The sequence below is a fragment of the Lutjanus erythropterus genome, chromosome 17 (genome assembly GCF_056507025.1).
Source record: "Lutjanus erythropterus isolate fLutEry1 chromosome 17, fLutEry1.hap2, whole genome shotgun sequence".
Classification (NCBI taxonomy): Eukaryota; Metazoa; Chordata; class Actinopteri; order Lutjaniformes; family Lutjanidae; genus Lutjanus; species Lutjanus erythropterus.
The window spans coordinates 14236412-14253514 of record NC_139333.1 but is presented as its reverse complement, the minus strand read 5'-3'; the positions used below and the strand labels follow the sequence as shown (position 1 = coordinate 14253514).

The 17103-nt window shown below is 43.0% G+C and overlaps 1 protein-coding gene across 6 annotated transcripts in view; it reads left to right on the top strand.

The window, feature by feature from the left end:
• Positions 1 to 17103, top strand: part of LOC146311919 (voltage-gated potassium channel KCNC1-like) — a 66654-nt gene that overhangs the window by 4033 nt on the left and 45518 nt on the right. For all 6 annotated transcript variants that reach the window (XM_084740409.1, XM_084740412.1, XM_084740407.1 and 3 more), the window contains exon 2: positions 6292 to 6985. In XM_084740409.1, the coding sequence (XP_084596535.1) occupies positions 6365 to 6985 (621 nt within the window). In that variant the 5' untranslated portion in view covers positions 6292 to 6364. The remainder of the gene's footprint in view (positions 1 to 6291; positions 6986 to 17103) is intronic.

Genomic DNA, 17103 nt, shown 5'->3' with positions numbered 1-17103 from the left:
TCAAATTGTGGCGTAATGCGTAATGTACTTTTCTTTCTGTTAAAATGGATTTGGTATTGAAAAGAAGTGTTGTTCAGGAACTTACCCCCTATCAAAATTTTTTTGAGTGATCTCCAGCTGTAAGCATGAATGAAATTTGTGTGGGAATTGATTGAAATCAAGATTTCTTAATTACATTGGACTCTCTTATTTGGAAATGGTTCTAGCTGCCCAATCCTAACTGAAACCCAACTTCTCTCCCTCCCCCCTGACTGTTTTTTGAGAGTCTAATCTGTGACTTTCCTACACCTCTTTTATGTCTAATTGCTGGCTAGTTCACAGGTCAGAAGTCGGTGCAGTAATACCTCATCCCTCGTCCCGTTTGTCTGTCTGGCCCCGCTGCACCGCTGGATCATAATGGTCCTAATCATGCAGGAAGGGCAGCGTCATTAATTAGGAGCAGACAGGTTTAAACGACCTAAGAGAGAGTTGGGAAGCTATCTGCTCCTGATGCAAATTCTCTAAGTGAGAACTGGATTTTTAAAGCTGAATACTGAGGGATATTTGCTCAGATTCATCCAGGGCCAAAAATAGAGATCCTTCCCGACATGACACACTATCCCATGGCTTTTTCCCCCTTCTCCCTGCGCTCTGCTGTGCTGTTTCAGGATTTTTTTGACCTCTCCTCCTTTACCAATCTATGCTCCTTGAAGGGAGTGTTAGCACCTCTTCTTCCATCACCCCCTTACATCAAGTCTCACACCAGTGGGCATACATATATCTATCCAAAAAATCTCAGCATTTATCCTCCTGTGGGCAGGAAGGATTTTAGTCATGGACACTGGCTGAGCTTTCAGAGCTCTATTACAGGCTTCATTTCTGCTTGTCTATTCCTGAAAATGGCCTTATGTATTAATCATCCCCAGCCTGGCTAAAAGGAGAAAACCAGGAGCGCATAAAAAAGTAGGCTCATGGCAAGAGAGGAGCAGCTTCTGGGGGCGGGATGTGTGGTAGGTGGGGGGTGATTGACCAATATGCACAAGGCTCAAGACCCCCGAGGGGGTGTTGTTGCTGCAGTATGTGTGGATTGGTCAGCCCCTGGAGATCTCCACTCTGGTGTTGCCGAGTAGAGTAGAGATTGGCCATTTCCTCTCTGCTTGCTTAATTGATTGGCTCTTTAATTCATGTTTTGGGAATTGGCTACCAGTGAGCTTTATTATCATGAGAAATACCTTGATGTTTTTTTCCTCCTCTGTGTACATGAGATGTCTCAGAGCTGCTGGGTCATTGTATGGCCTCAATATCTGTTTTTCTCCCTGTTTTTTACTTCATGATATTCACATTATTTTCATTCTTATTCTTCTGCTACTATCCTCACACACCTTATCTGGCTCCTTCCCCCCTGGTGTGAGGTGCAGTGACAATCGGAGGGGGGAGAGGACACTGTGTGGTGTGACACCGCACTAAAGGGGGAGGTGACCGCAGTGCTTTCACCGCGCTGCAGTGCCTCACTTTCTCCTGTTGGGGTCTCCTCAACACTGGGGAGTGCGTAAAAGAGGAGAGGAGAGAAGAGGAGAGGAGAAGAGAGATAAGGAGGAGATGAGGGGGAGAGAGGAATGAGGAAAGGAGGGAGGGAGGGAGGTGATATGGGTGGAACAGCGTGAAGCCTTGTGGTTACATCCTTTGATGAGGTAGCGGGTGGGAAAAAAATGGCTGCGCACCAGAAACACATACGTAATTTGTGCTATCTCTCTCCTCACACACACACACACACACACATGCACACACACGCACGCACATACATACATTACACAGTCGCCTGCAAAGCCCTCCTTCCTTTTCCCCCCAGTGAGTGGTACATTTGCCATTCAGCTCAGCTGTATGTCTGTTTTACATCCCTACACTTGTTTTCCTTCCTCTCCTACTATTAGTATTGCACACCATCTCTACACCTTTACAGCCATTCAGGTGCTATCCTGAGCCACCGCAAGGTGTTTTTCTGCCTCCCCCCACCTTTTTTCCTCCCCTTTTTCCATTCCCCCCCAAGATTGCACATTCTCCTCCACCCTACCTGTCTTTCTCCCTACTTTTTTTTATCCTTCTCCATCTCATCCCCCTACCCTATCACTCCCTGTCCCTGATCGGTGAAGGTTTTTTGCCTTTTCTGCCAACTGCTGGGTCTGTTCCGCATAGTCAGCACTCCTCCTCCAAATTCCTCTCTTCCCTCTCTCTCCCTCTCTCTCCTCTCTAGTGTGCGCTCTCCTCCCCTCCCCCCGGTTACTGCTGCTGGTACCTCACAGTCAATGCATCCCATAATCCCGTGCTCCCTCCCCCTCTTGCTGCAGTGTTTCTGCTAATATATATTAGCGTCAGTGCAGTCTTCGTGCACGAGCCATGTGTGTGCGTGTGTTTGCCTCTCTCCTCTATCAGCCCTGTCCTCTCTGCAGAAATGATCTCTCCTTAAAGCTTCATAATCATTAAGCCTCATTTCTGCTCATTTGTTTGTTGCAGCCAGGTGAGTGTGTGTGTGTGTGTGTGTGTGAATGCGTCTCTCTCCTCCTCTCCCTCCCTCTCGTTTTTCTTCCGTGTGTGTGTGTGTGTGTGTGTGTGTGTGTGTGTGTGTGTGTGTGTGTGCAGTAGTAGCAGGGTGGCGCAGGACATGGTGGCCAAGGCAGGAAATGCTGCAGCGAGGAGAGAAAGGGAGAAGAGAGGTGGTGGTGGTGGTGGAGATTGTTTCTCCTCTGCCTGCCTCCCCCTCCTCCCTCCTCTTCCCACTCTTCTTCATGCATACTCCCTCACTGCTTTCCTCCTCTTCTCACCTCTGTTGCTTTTTTCATCTCCTCTGGATCTTCCTCCATTTTACACCTCACCTTCTGTAGCTTCACCACCACCCCCATCCCATCCCTCCGTACCTCTTCTTCCTCCTCTTGCTGTCCCCCCTCTGCTCTGCTCTCTGGTGCTTTCTTTTTTTTTTTTTTGCTGAGGCTGGCTCTTAAAGAGATGTGCTTACCTCCCCCGTTTTACCCTCAAACTGCGGACATTCTCTGGAAGTGCAACTAGAAAGCTTTGAATTCACCAGCCCTTAAATCATTAAGAACTATTTTCATTCAAACTTAAGATTTTAAAACCCAAGTGTGATTAGTTATTCTCAATTAACCCCCAAATTAGTTTTAACACATAAAAGAATACTTAAGTAAATTTTAAGATCAATAATCTCACCACACATGACTCAGAGGTAACAAAAAGGCACTTAACCACAGTTACAGACTTGTGGCTGTCCGGGTATAAAATATTCAGCAGTTCACCAATAAGACACAGCAGCTGCCTATGAAGTAGCAGCAAAGAGGCGCAGAGTTACAAAGTTAAGCCAAAAAAAAGAGAGAAAAAATCATCTAAGGGATAAAAGTTTCACAGTGAGATCAGAGGAGTAGCTTGTGGAAAGTTTAGTGTCCCGTCAGAGGGGGTTTGAGAGCACCGCTGTCCATGGTGCTGAAATATAATCCATTCCACAACACAAGTGGTCCCGGCTGCTGGAGAGCCCCACTGCACAAAGCTGACTGTAGACAAAGATCTTTTTACACTCTTCTAGCCCGACCTAACCTCCAAATGATCCTGTTTTAGATCTTTCTGCAAGTTAAAACTAAATTAAATTAGTCCTGATTTCATTTAAGGAGTGAAATGTCCATAGTATTGGGATATGTTCTAAATTCTTTGGGTTTGTTGCCTCTCCTGCACATTCTCTGCTGTTTGTTTTTACATGGTTGCCTTTATCACTAATTTTTTGAGTTTTTAGTTGCACATATGTCAAACTAAACTACTTTGTCAAAATGATGCAGTACAACTCTGAAACTCACGAGTGCAGGATGTTTTTTTTGTCAAGCAAGCAGATTTCTCCTGCAGCCAACACTGCAAAGAGAACATACATTTTAGTTTTTGTTAACTGTGCACGCTACTAAATATTTGTGCCTTAATTCAACTCATTGTTAGAATTTTTAGTTGGTCAAATGCAGATTGAACTAGTTTGTCAGAAAGATGCAATGTAACTCTGAAACTCACAAGTGCAGGGTTTTTTTTCTTTTGTCATGCAAGCAGATTTCTCCTACACCAAACACTGCAAAGATACAGACATTTTAGTTTTTGTCAACTGTGCAAACTGTCCCAAATTGGACTGCATACCCATGCAATAACCTTGGATCTTTGGTAGATCTTACCTGAGTGTTAAGTCTTTTTCCATGTTCTTCAAAAATGAAAAAGAAAAAGATAACTTTTCTACCAAAAAAGTCAAAATAAAATCTGCAAGAACAAAGAAACTTAATGTCAAAGTAAGATCTGAAGAGAAAAGAGAGACAGCAAACTTTTCCATCAACAAAAAAGTTGTTTCTTCAGCTTAAAAAGTGCATATGGAATGATCAAAACTGAGTAAACACTAGAAACAAGTGAAGAAAGACTGCAGTGTCCTACATGACAGAAAGCAGAAAAAAAGTCTGAGGGGGAAACAAGAGGAGGAGAGAGTTGACCCAAAGTGAGGGAAGCTTACTTTGGAGAAGAGGAAGGAATGGGACAGGAAAAAGAAGGAGAAATGGAAGAAAAATGCATTAGAGGAAGGGGATAGAAAGAGCTGAAGTGAAGAGAAAGGAAGAGATAGAGAAGGTAGAGGAGGGGGGCACTGGATCGGAATGCGACCGTGTTGTGAGAGGAGGAGGAAGAGGAGGAAGAAATGAAGCCCTGATTCTCCTCCTTCAATGAAATGTGATTCCTTTATGCGGAATATGAGAGCGAGCGAGCGACGGTGGGAGAGAAAGTGAGGTAGTAGGAGGGAGGGAGGGAGAGGGGGAGGGCCAGTGAGAGCTCACAGGAGAGGAGGGGGGGAGAAGAGAGTGGTGCATTTCTTTGAATAGAGAAAAAGGTTAACAACATAGATACGGTGCATGTATGGGCTCTTTTTTTTTCTGCTGTGAACGCGTGTCTTTTCTGGAGATGGAGAGGCAGCTCACAGGCGAATAATCTGACCTCGCTGTGAGAAGGAGAAGGAGGAGAAGGAGGGAGAGCAAATAACTCTGGCTTTTTACTGCAGCAGAATTCATTCACTTTTATAGTGCACTCTCCTTTTCCACCTCCCCCCCTGCAACCCCCATTAATAGGGAAGGGACAATATTACACTGTATGAGCGTGCTGCATTCACTTTCCCCCTTTGTTTTTCTCATTGTTCTGTCCTTCTCTATCCTTCTGTACAAGAAAAATCTGATTTATGGCCCTTTTCCCCACTTGTCCTCACCCCTACATGTCTGAACACACACACACACACACACACACACACATGGGGAGAAGCAGTGGCAGAGGGGAGCATTGACATAATTGTGCATCGCATGAATCTCAGTAGTGCGGTCGGAGGGGGCTGCAGCAGTGTGTGTAGCACGCACACACAGGGGCTGATTGAGGAGATCTAACATTAGTACGGACACCGCACACTCGGGAGGCAATTAACACACACATACACACATGGTGCTGCGCCACCTTACGTCAGAGAGGCATTCTCAGGGAAAAGTGGGGGGGAGCACCCCAGTTTTCTGCCATCTTTCTGTCACTGTTTGCTTCTCATACACTCTTGGGTGATCAGGCCAAGGAAAAGAGGAGGGTGGCTGCACGTGGGGATGGATTGGGGAAGGAGGTGTTGTCAAATTCTCATTGCAATTTCCCAGAATCCAAAGTGACATCTTGGAAATTGTTTCCTTTGGTCAAACAAACAATCCAAAATCCAAAGACTTTTCATTTACTGTCATAAATAGCAAAGAAAAGCACATTTAAGAAACAAGAAGCCGGAAATGTTTGTTATTTTTGCTTGAAAAATGAGTGAAACGATTAATCGATTATCAAAATAGTTGGCAACTTATTTTCTTTCAGTAGACTAAATGATTAATCAACTAATTGTTGCAGCATTAGTAGTTTAAGACAGGTGCATCTTCTGATCAATGAATCAATCTGTGATGCATGCTGACTCATGAATCCACTTAAAGCCACCTTTTTTCACATGTTGCACTGCTGACTTGAAGGTATCACTGTGCTTTAGGATGTTTTGTGTGTTAAAAACAACTTTGCCACGTTCATTTCCATGTCAGCATCCTCCCCTCCTCTTTTCACCCACTGCACCTGCACAAGGTCATTTATTGCCCTTCTATCAGATGATTATCAATGAATAATTGCACATACAGCTGCTATTAGCGTGCGGTGGTGCTTAATTTGTATTGCAATGTTGATAATCCACATCTATGTCTCCCTTCTGCTAAAATTTCTGCCCTTTTTCTCTCCCCGCAGACTCCTCAGACTCCTCCCTCCTCCTCCTCCTCCCTTCGGTTTCTCTCATCCTCTCCCTCCCCCCTGGTCCTCTATGCTCAGTTCGGTGTGTGTATCCTCTTTCAAAGGGCGCAAGGGTGGGAACAAGTCGTCCAACAAAGCATGTTACAGCGCAGACATGACTTGTCCGTCGGAAAGCGAGAAAATCGTGATAAACTGCGGGGGGGTGCGGCATGAGACCTACCGGAGCACCCTGAAAACGCTGCCCGGTACCCGCCTGTCGTGGCTCACCGAGCCGGACGCGTTCAGCAACTTCGACTACGACCCCAAATTAGACGAGTTCTTCTTCGACCGCCACCCGTCGGTGTTCTCCTTCATCCTCAACTACTACCGCACCGGGAAGTTGCACTGTCCCAACGATGTGTGCGGCCCCCTGTTCGAGGAGGAGCTGGCCTTCTGGGGCATCGATGAGACGGACGTGGAGGCGTGTTGCTGGATGAATTACCGGCAGCACCGGGATGCGGAGGAGGCGCTGGACAGCTTCGAGACTCCGGAGCCAGACGCGCCGGACGATGACCCGGCACTCGGCGGTGCGGACGGGGACTTGAAAAGACTGTGCATGCAGGAGGACGCGAGGAAAGCTGGCTGGTGGAAAACCTGGCAGCCCAAAATCTGGGCTCTGTTTGAAGACCCGTATTCCTCCAAATATGCCCGGGTGAGTTCCTCAACTTGTTTCTGTACTGTTGCATGTTCTCGGTGCACTGCGGGACTCATGATAAGTTTTTAAAACTTTGTTTTTTAAAGGTAGGATCAGTAGGATTTGTCCGAGCTGTTTGTAAACGCACCAGGAAAATAGTTTATTGTTGAGTCTCGTTTCCAGGATGTCAAATACAGACGTTTTTCACAGCAAAAGAATCTTAAAATAAAGTACAGGCAGAAGGCAGGGTCTCTGTAGATGTTTATGTTGTTTTTTGGGAAAATGTTGCATATTATACCTTTAAATGTTCAGGTCCACCTTATCATGAGTGCTTCATGTTGACCTGCAGGCCACTGACTGTCGGTATGTGACTGTATATCTTGTATTAAGCAGCAGGATATAGACTCACTGATATTGAATAATTAATGCTGATAGCATGGGGGGAAATGGAAAATGGTATAGCAGCTATATCTATCGCTAGATGGATACTAGTTTAAGGTTTTTGTCTTATACTTGATATATGACATGTTTCACACGAGCTGCATTCACACTGAATACCGTTTTTATGACTACCATAATTCCTATCGCCGTATTGTGCCTCCAAACGCAGCATCTCCTGCGCGTCCTGCATCCAAACGCCTTCATTAGGTCGTATTTGTCCGTTTACGACGCGCATCAACGCGCCGTATTTCATGTTAGTTTAATTTATTGTAGGAGGCCGAATCGTCCCCACATTTGCCCTTCATAGTGCTCCAGTCTGCTTACCAGTCCCAACATGTCCCAGTTGAATGCTACATGGCTTTTACGCACGGGTTTTACTGCTGTTACGCATAGCTTGCTCCACTGCCAGAATAGCCTTTATTGTTCTCATGTAAATAGTTAATGATTTAGCTCTTAAAAGCAAACGTTTGATGGCATTTATTTGATCATACAGGTGTATGAGTAACAAGTCCCCCTGACTGTGTTTTTGATCCGTGGCACATGAAAACAGTTACAGTGGGCTCCTGCTTCTTTTTTCCCAGACCCCTCCAGTTACAGACGCATCCAGCTGCTTGATCACAGCTGCTTTGATTTGTGTTGTTTGGTAAATCCACTGATAAGAGTTTGATCGTCCTTGTCTTGCACCCCTTGTGTGTGTGCTTTTATTAGCCTCTGATGTGAGGGTGTGTGAGGACCCTGTGAATGCATGCATCCTGGCGGTGTACATGCAAAAGCAGACAGTCAGCAGACACCTGCAGTGGCCAGTGCATACCATCACATGGAAAGCAACCGAATGTCTGTGGAAAAAAGCAAAAATTAAACATAAATCACTGCACACTCACCAATATATACTATATGTGCAGTCCCAGATAATAGCTCCACACAAACTCCTCTGGCACCAGGTATAGATCAGCACATAGCTGGATTCAGGCTGTGATGGACAGATAGTCTGGTTTAGGCCACCTGATCCGCCTCTCCGGACTCAGGATCATTCAGGAAGTGCTTCTCTAACTGTCACTCTCATCCTGATCAGATTGATTTCTCACCATCCCACCTCCTCTCTACCCCCTGTTCCATGCACCAAAAACAGCTCCATAGTGGGGCAGCTCTTTGCAGACTGTGAGAGTAAGCAGAAGTGGATTCGGTACTGAATTCTTACACAGGAAGAGGAGATTGCAGCAATGCTTTACCTTGGATTCAAGCTACTGTACCTGCTGTAGCTGCCAGAATGCTGTATATTATGTAATGTACAGTTTGACACCACATCCGCTGGATACAGTGGCCAAGATCTCATGAATCATACAGAAACTAACATTCATTAATTGTAATGGCTGCAGATGGTGGTGCTTGTGACGATTGGGGTTATGCAGAGTACAGAGCAGGTAGCTGATGGTGGGATTCATTTCAGAGGCTCTATTTGTGGGTGAACGCAGCCCCATTTCTTCTCTCTGTAGGTCTGAAATGCCGGTGCTATACGTCAAACAGCGTTGTGACCCAGATCACACGTTCTTTTCCACCCTCGCTCTTTCTAAAAGTATCCTGTCCAACCGACATGGCAGAACCTTTTTGGTCCTGAGAGATGCAAAATATACGTAGAGAGATGGAGACAAAAAAAATGAGATGCTGATGTGGAAGTACAATGAGACAGATGAGAGGGAGACAGAGGAACTAAAGGGAGACAGGAGGAGAGACGTTACTCTAATGATTTAAGGGGGTTTTGTTTGCATGGCTGTGATGTAACGCATCAGCAATCAATGTTTTGATCAGAGCGTTCGACACACATGCAGGGCTTTCTTTTTCCTTTTTTCCCTTCTTTTTTAAAAAAAAATCTCACCTCCCCTCTTTTTGCTCCTGATCGGCTCGCTCGTGGATCTTACCGTAGTGGCACACACACGCACACACACACACATGTACAAACACACACATGCTGGTGTCTGTGCTGGATTTTCTGCTGCAGTAGACACGGGAGAGAGGAGGGGGGGAGTGCTAGAGGAAGAGAAAAGAGGTGGAGGGGGCGGGTGGGAGTGAGAGGGATAGACGGAGCGAGGGAAATGGAGAAGGGGGGAGATAGCGGGGAGGAATAAGAGGGAAAAGGGGAGATGAAGAAAAGGAGGAAGAGGGGTTTTTTGAGATAAACAGGGAGGAGGTGACAGCCACAGAGAGAAAGACGTTGCATGATGGGGGTGGAGACCCTTGTCTTTGCATCTTCGATTATGTGTGGAGGCTCGAGCCATCCCATCTTCCTACCCTGGCCCTCCTGCCTGCCTATTGATTGATAATCAATTGATTATTTTCTTTTTTGTCTGTTTTTAAAGCCATTCTCTCTTTCTCTATCACTTCCAAACTGACAGTACTTACAGGGATGATTGGATGATAACTCGACTCTTAGCCCGTTGCCAAAATTTATGGATGTATATGTTGTTTGATGAGGTGTTATACAATACGATTTGTATCTGATTTCTGTATTGATCCGTGCCTGTTTGACATAGCTCTCACAGTGCAGCTAAGATGACATGGAGCTGTTCTATCATGTTTGACAGAATTTGATCTTGGACCATTATATCCCCTTTGTTTAAAGATTTCTTTCAAACTTGCTGTTTTAAACTCTAACCTGTCTGGATCACAGTGGTGCTAACTTAATAACCAAGTATTGATGAGCTGTGGTCACTGTTTCTGTAATTGAGCCCATGGTAATCTAATTTGATGTAATCACTTATCACTCAGCAGATTGAATATTTGGTGTTAAACTAATGTGTTAAATGGTCACAGTTAGGAAATAGCCCTTAACGCAGTTGATCTTTTGGGAAAATGAAGTGGCCCAACTGAAAGGAATATGAAAAGTTTAATTGTTGTTGAATATGTCAGGTATACGTTAAATACAGATATATAAGGAAAAAAGCTTGAGTGAACAAGAAAAGTTTGGAAAATAAGATTAAGGGGCTCGGTAAGATCATTTGAAGTTTGGTTGTGTCAGTGTATTACCTAAAAAATGTATGTTAGCTACTTAAAAACAGGCCCACATAAAAAAATCATTATATGTTTAAGTGTATCCTATATTTATATTATTTTCTCTACTTTATATTGCTGTCAGACAAACTTTTCAGATGAAGAACCACCACTATTTAAGCCACATATTGCATTTTACTTTACAGAACACGGGTGTTGCTGGTCTGCTGCTGCCTCAATTTGGTGGTTTGTGTTATTGTGTGACTTTGGTGTTCTAAAAGGTTAGTTTGGATTCACCATAGTTGCACAATAACACAGTAGTGCAGCAACTCCCCTCTTCTGAAAGGTAAAATTTGCCAATGCAGTCCAGTTGGTTCAGAGAGAGCGATATTTGGCTTATATAATGGCAGTTTCCTGTAAGTAAAGACTGTCTGATGGTGAGATAAAGCAGTGAAAATATTCCAAATATAGGGTACACTTAAACTGATATTGATTTTTTTTTAGGTTGGCCTTTTTTAGGTGGCTAAAACACGCTTTACTGCTGACCCTGTCTACAGCAGAACATTGCGCTGGTACTGTTCTCTGTTTCTCAATAATAATTCAGTAAGTACCTCATATAACTCTCCTTGAAAGAATCCTTTAATTTGAATGATTATAGATAAATAAAGAAGTAGAAATATAAGATGGAGAATTTTCTAAAAACTGTACTTTACATATAAAATCCTCTGACTGTCTTGACGTCGTCCTCTACTGTAGTCCCACAGGTTTAGCTGTGTTTTTGGGCACTTCCAGTTTCGCACCAGAAGGACACAGTTGTCTTTGTCAGCAATCTTCTGACAAAGCACCATTTGTAGCTCAGCATGTACAAGATGCCCCTTTGCCCCCTCAAAATCGGACTTTGTGTGCCTGTATTTGATTCGTTTTCGGGGAAAGCGGTGCTGTGTCCGGATGGAGCACCCCCCCCCCCTCCCTGAAGGTCATGTCTTGTGGCTCATTGTTTGCTGTTCTTTTCCACAGTGTTCAGTGACGGAGCGCACAGTGCTGTCATAAACACAAATGTGACCTGCCACTGCGTCGGACGGCCTCAGAACAGGTCGTCTCCGGGTAGAAAATCACTGTGGTGGACAGAATGTAAAAAAAGATGTATTGATAGGTGTTAGTGTATACTGTATATAGATATGGTTTTGGATGGAAAAGAAGATCGCCCTGGGCAGGATTTGGGTGACATTACCGTTTCTGTCAGGGACGTTGCACCACATTTTTAGGGGAGAAGACCTTGTGACTGAGAAGATGCGTTCTGTGTGGGTTTGGAAAGACAAAAGTTAGGTTTTAACTTGTCAGTAGTTCATTTTCAGTAAGACATGTTGCCCTCTTTTGAATTTATCCAGTATCAGACACTCATTTTTACTACATACTAGGTCAATTCTAATTTTGAATAGTCTTGTGAGATTTTTTTGCACTAGTTTTGTTTGCCCCGGAGCCACGTAGTTCCACGTACCATACTTCCCAACTCTGGTCGGAGCGTAATGGGAACTGTGGTGAAGGTGACTGATAATTGTTTGTGCAGGTCTCAGCCAATCACAGCACACCCTGGACTCGACCACACCTTATTCATCTGTTGTTTGGTGTATATGCACTTGCAATAAGGGCTCCAAAACGGTTCTTCCTGAAGGGCTGAGGTTCTTCCCAGAAGCATTTGCTTCTAAAGAACCCTTTTTGAAGAAAAGGTTCATTGAGTTCTTTGTAAAACTGACAGTTCCATAAAGAACCCTTTTAATCCAAAAAGCCCTTTTTGAAAGACAGAGTTCTTTATGCGTGTGTACCCCGCTTCTCGCCAAGTGTCATCGACCTTTCGGGAACAAGCGGTTACAGGAAATGACTGAATGAATGAATAAATGAGTTCTTTATGGATTGCTGGAACTTTTTCGTCAGGGGTCCTTTGAACCCTAATATAAAAGAGTTCTTTGTAGAAGCCTCTGGGTGGATTCTGAATAAAATTTTTGTAATATAAAGGGGTACTTGTTAGGGTATCTTTAAAAAAAATTGCGATACCAGTACCAATACCAGAACCCTTAAATGATACCGATACCAATAGAGTGCTCTGTACGATACCCTTTTTACACAGTGCTGCTGTCCACCCTGAAGTTTTCTTCATATTTTATTACGTACTTCATCATCTTCTCATTTTCTGTCTAATTTTTACATCATTATTTTCATTTTCTTTTAAAACATATCATTATGCTGTGATTTTTTGCAAGGATCTGTACCATACAAAGCTGTTTTTTTAAGTCTGTAGAATATGATGTGTAGGCCAAGACATTTCTGCAGTATGATGATATTTTATTTAAAAGTTTTACACACATTTTGCTTTGAACACATATTGCACATCCTGCGATTTAAAGATTTCAGTCAGCCATATTGCGATCTCGATAAAATTTCGATTAATTATTCAGCACTAATATAACCATATTCAGTAACACAAATGGACATTTTTTTCTTGATCAGGGTACAAAGACGATTGAATGCAGGTATCGTTTGACTGGCGAAGTTTTGATACTACTACTGACACCGAGTTATTTCAGTTGATACTTTAAAGGTATCGATACCCAGCCCTAGTACATGGTAGAACCCCCTGAGTGGGTTCTAGATAAAACCTTTGAGATATAATGGTCTGGGTGGTTTTCATGTTCACACCCGGAAGATGGAAAGGTTCTTCATTCACTATAGAAAGATTCTCTGTAGAACCTGTTACCAGGGATTTTGTGGGAAACCTTTCACATGTGATTTATGGTGTGTTCTAGGTAGAATTCTGCAAAAGGGGAAAAGTGGAACCTTTATAAAAGATTCTACCAGGAGCCAAACATACTTCTCCCATGGAAACAAGGTGGAGAACCTTGTAAGGTTGTAGTTAGCTAAGAGTATATCCACAATGCTCCAGGGAAAGTTAACATCACTGTTATCTGTATCTGCATCTCACTCTTCAAAGAAAGACATTCATCTCCTGCGTGTATGAACACCCTGTTTTGAACCTCAAAGCTCCAGCTTCCCTCACCGCTGCCCCGGTGACGGCGATGATGTGAAATCGAGATGATTTCACTTCTTTAATCTTGTGGTCTTTGGTGAACTGAAAGGTCTTAAGTGCGTTGAATTAAACTTTTACTTTGAGCGGTGGGGTTTGGTGTTCTGAGTTGTTTCCATTCAAACCCTCGACCCCGCTGTAAGGCCTATTTCCCACTTCCATTCTTGTTCCTGTCCCTGTGGGCTGCATCTGAAAATAGCAAAGAGAGGGAAAGGAGGCCTTAATTTCATTGCTGGTGGCAAATCTGTTCCTCCATTACTGGTGAAAGGATAAGGCTGTACTTGTATGACCAATCAGCACATAAGAAATGCCTGTAACCAAACCAAGCCTGCCTTGACAGAGAGAACGGATTGAGGGAGTTATTCTGAGTTGCTCACAAAGTTTATTAAGGCAAACTGTTTTCCTTGAGCAGTCGCTGCTGGCAGGGGTGTGATAATTAGTCAACCTGCCTTTCCTGTGCCTGCAATTGGTAAATGTATCGTGTTCTGTTTCAATTTTCCCTGACAAGGTTTTGTACCGCAGGCCTTCTCGTGTTGTGATCGCATCCTCGGAAGTCGCAGTCCCCCTGTTTGCTGCCAGCTGTAACTTGAGCACTGTCTGTTGGCGATACTTTACTGGATAGATGCTTGATGTCCCATAACAAGGGCAAAGACACGATCTGTGTGTTAAGTAAGTAGGAGACACTTTGAGGGAGTAAAAACAGAAAAACAACAGTGTTTGATCTGAAATTTTTCGTCCAGTGTTTCTAAATATTTTCCAATTTAAAATTACACAGTTTTAATTCAGAAGATTTTTCAGATCATGTCTGACATCTGAGAAGAAATAGCTAGATGTCTATTATGTAAATAAATAGTTTAAAATACAACTGTTAACACGTATGTTACATTCTGACTATTTATGCTATCTTGTTGCCAAATAATTTCTGTAAGATTGCAGCTGAGTGCTGTAGCTCATACAAATTTGGACTGACATTTGAAATCCTTTGTATTTGTCAAGATAACCCTCAGAAGACACTCGTGTACATTGGGGCCCTTCAGTCCACACTGCTACGCACAAAGTTGGATGATGCTCCATGGTCAAATATCACTGTCCGAAGAGGAAGTAAACTAACCAGTGCTATGTATAATCGCATTCAGGGACATAGTGACTCTATTTTCAGATCAACTGTATCGATCAATGAGGGGAAGCAAAATGGATAAACTACAGTTTACCCACCTCTGTATTTACTACCGCACCCCTGCTGATATTATTACCCTTAACATATTGAATAAATAATGTTATTGCCCGTATTTTTTGTCTGTTTTAAGAAGCTGGAATCACATAATTTTTACATTTTTTCTTAAGAAATTACCTACGGATTAGTCGATTATCAATGTAGCTGTCCATGGAAATGACAATAAGCGACAATGAAGTCTGTTTACTTTTCTAATAGCTACATCACTGCGTAACAACATACTTAATATTTGGTTATTTGTGATGTTATTATACGTGCAATTTAAAGATATTGCACCATAAAAAAACGCTCTGCTTATATGATCGGTTTATTTGTAAGAAATCTTAATTTTATATTTTAGAAAACAGAAAAGGGACAATAGCCTGGGAACACAAATGTTTTTCCTACTGAAATTAAATTCTTTACTTCTCCACTCTGCGTAGAAACCTGTTAGTAGTATTACTACAATACCATACAGTATTTATTTCCTGTGAATACATTTTCTTTCTGAGTGGTAGCATTAGCTCTTTGAGTGTTTCTGGCCTGCTGAGTTATTCATCAGCAGTCACCATCACTAGCATTACTGTTAAATGCATAGTTAAGCATTTTGGGAAATATACATGTTCACTTTCTTGTTGAGAATGAGACGAGAGAATTGAAGCCAGTTTTACATCTGCACAGTAAATATGAAGCAACGGCTAGCAGACGGTTAGCTTGGCTCAGCTTAGACCGGAAACAAGGTTGAATGGCTGACCTGGCTCGGTAAAAACAAAACAAAACAAGAAAACTAAATGTAAAAACTTTAACAGAACAAGAATTTGCCATTTTACAGAGGTCAAGTGCCAGACCATTTCTTGTCTGGGACTACTAACTTCATAAAGTCTCTGGTTGCCTGCCAAGTGCTCAGAGGCAAGAAATATCAGACATTCAAAAATAACAAATTGTCATTTTTACACATGCATGATACATTTTCTTAATTAGTGAGCTTTAGTGGCACTGGTAGATGTTTCTTTTTTAACTTTATGGTAATTGTTTACAGCTAAACTAAGCTAACCAGCTGCTGGCTCCAGCTTCATATTTACTGTAAAGACACAAGAGTGGTATCGATCTTCTCCTCTAACTCTTGGCAAGAAAACGAATAAGCAGATTTTCAGAAACGTCAACCTGTTTCTGTAAGCATCACATTACCTGTCAGACAGATGCATTTAACATGTTGTGCGTGATTATGCTGCAAAGATTGCTTCAGCGTCACTCCAAATACCTTTCTTCTCCTCTTTGTGTCCTTCTCAGCCATCTCTCCTCCTCCTCCTCCTCCTCCTCCACCTTCTCCTCTGCCTCGGTCCATTTAGCCATGCTGGTTAAGTGCTGACTCAGTGCTCCACACCACCGTATGGACAGACAATTAGTCGGATCTTGTGGTAAACCCTGGACGTTTTGCTCTTATGCTCTGGGATCGAAATGATTCAGGACACTGGCATGGTTGAGAGCTCGCACGGTGCCAGAGCCGATTACAATGGTGGGAGTCTGAATTCTCTAAATGGGGCAAATCTTGTCAAATCACACGAGAGAGCAGTGTATTGTGTACTACCACACAGACCGCCATGCGCATAAGCACATGTATATGTAAACAAACAAGTACACATACTGACAGAGAGGAAATTGTTGTAATTGCGTGCTGAATCAAAAGTCCTTTCACTGCATCAAGACAGTCAATTATTCATGAGCAATATCCAGCACATACTGTAACTAAGACTTTATGTGGTAGAGAAACACATTCAGCCACTTCCATTACAACATGCATCTTACGTCTGACCCCCTCAAACACCTGGCTGGACATAAATCACCCTCAGTACACTCACCTTTACACACTGGCCCCGTAGTCTGTAAGTGTAGCTGCCCATAAACCATTCTGCTGAGCGTTCACACTTAGAGCACTCCCATAAATCACTCCATATGACACGCCTCCACATGTAACCCTGCAGATCACTTTCACACACGTGAATGTCCAAAATACATGTTTAACAAAGACATAAGCCGACAAACGACATGTTAATTAGCTGACAGGTGACAATGCAAACAAGGTATTCAATCAGTTTTCACTTTTAGTGTGAAAATCGACTAAATATTTTAATCACTGATAATTCAGTCTTTATCAATCAGCTGTAGGGCTGCACAATTAATTGAAATATTGTAGAAATCACAGTTTTGCTAAGTGCAAAATCCAAAATCCAATTGTTAAAGGAGAAATGTGTGACAAAACAGCTTCCTCCTCTTGGGTTTGTTTTTAGATTTTAGCTTTAGCCAATCACGAATTGGTAAGATAGTTGATTGTTGTCTGTATTTGACGACCAACTGGGAATGAGACTCAACAATAATTCATCTTTGAGCCACCAATCAAAAGCGTTGGTAATTTGACGA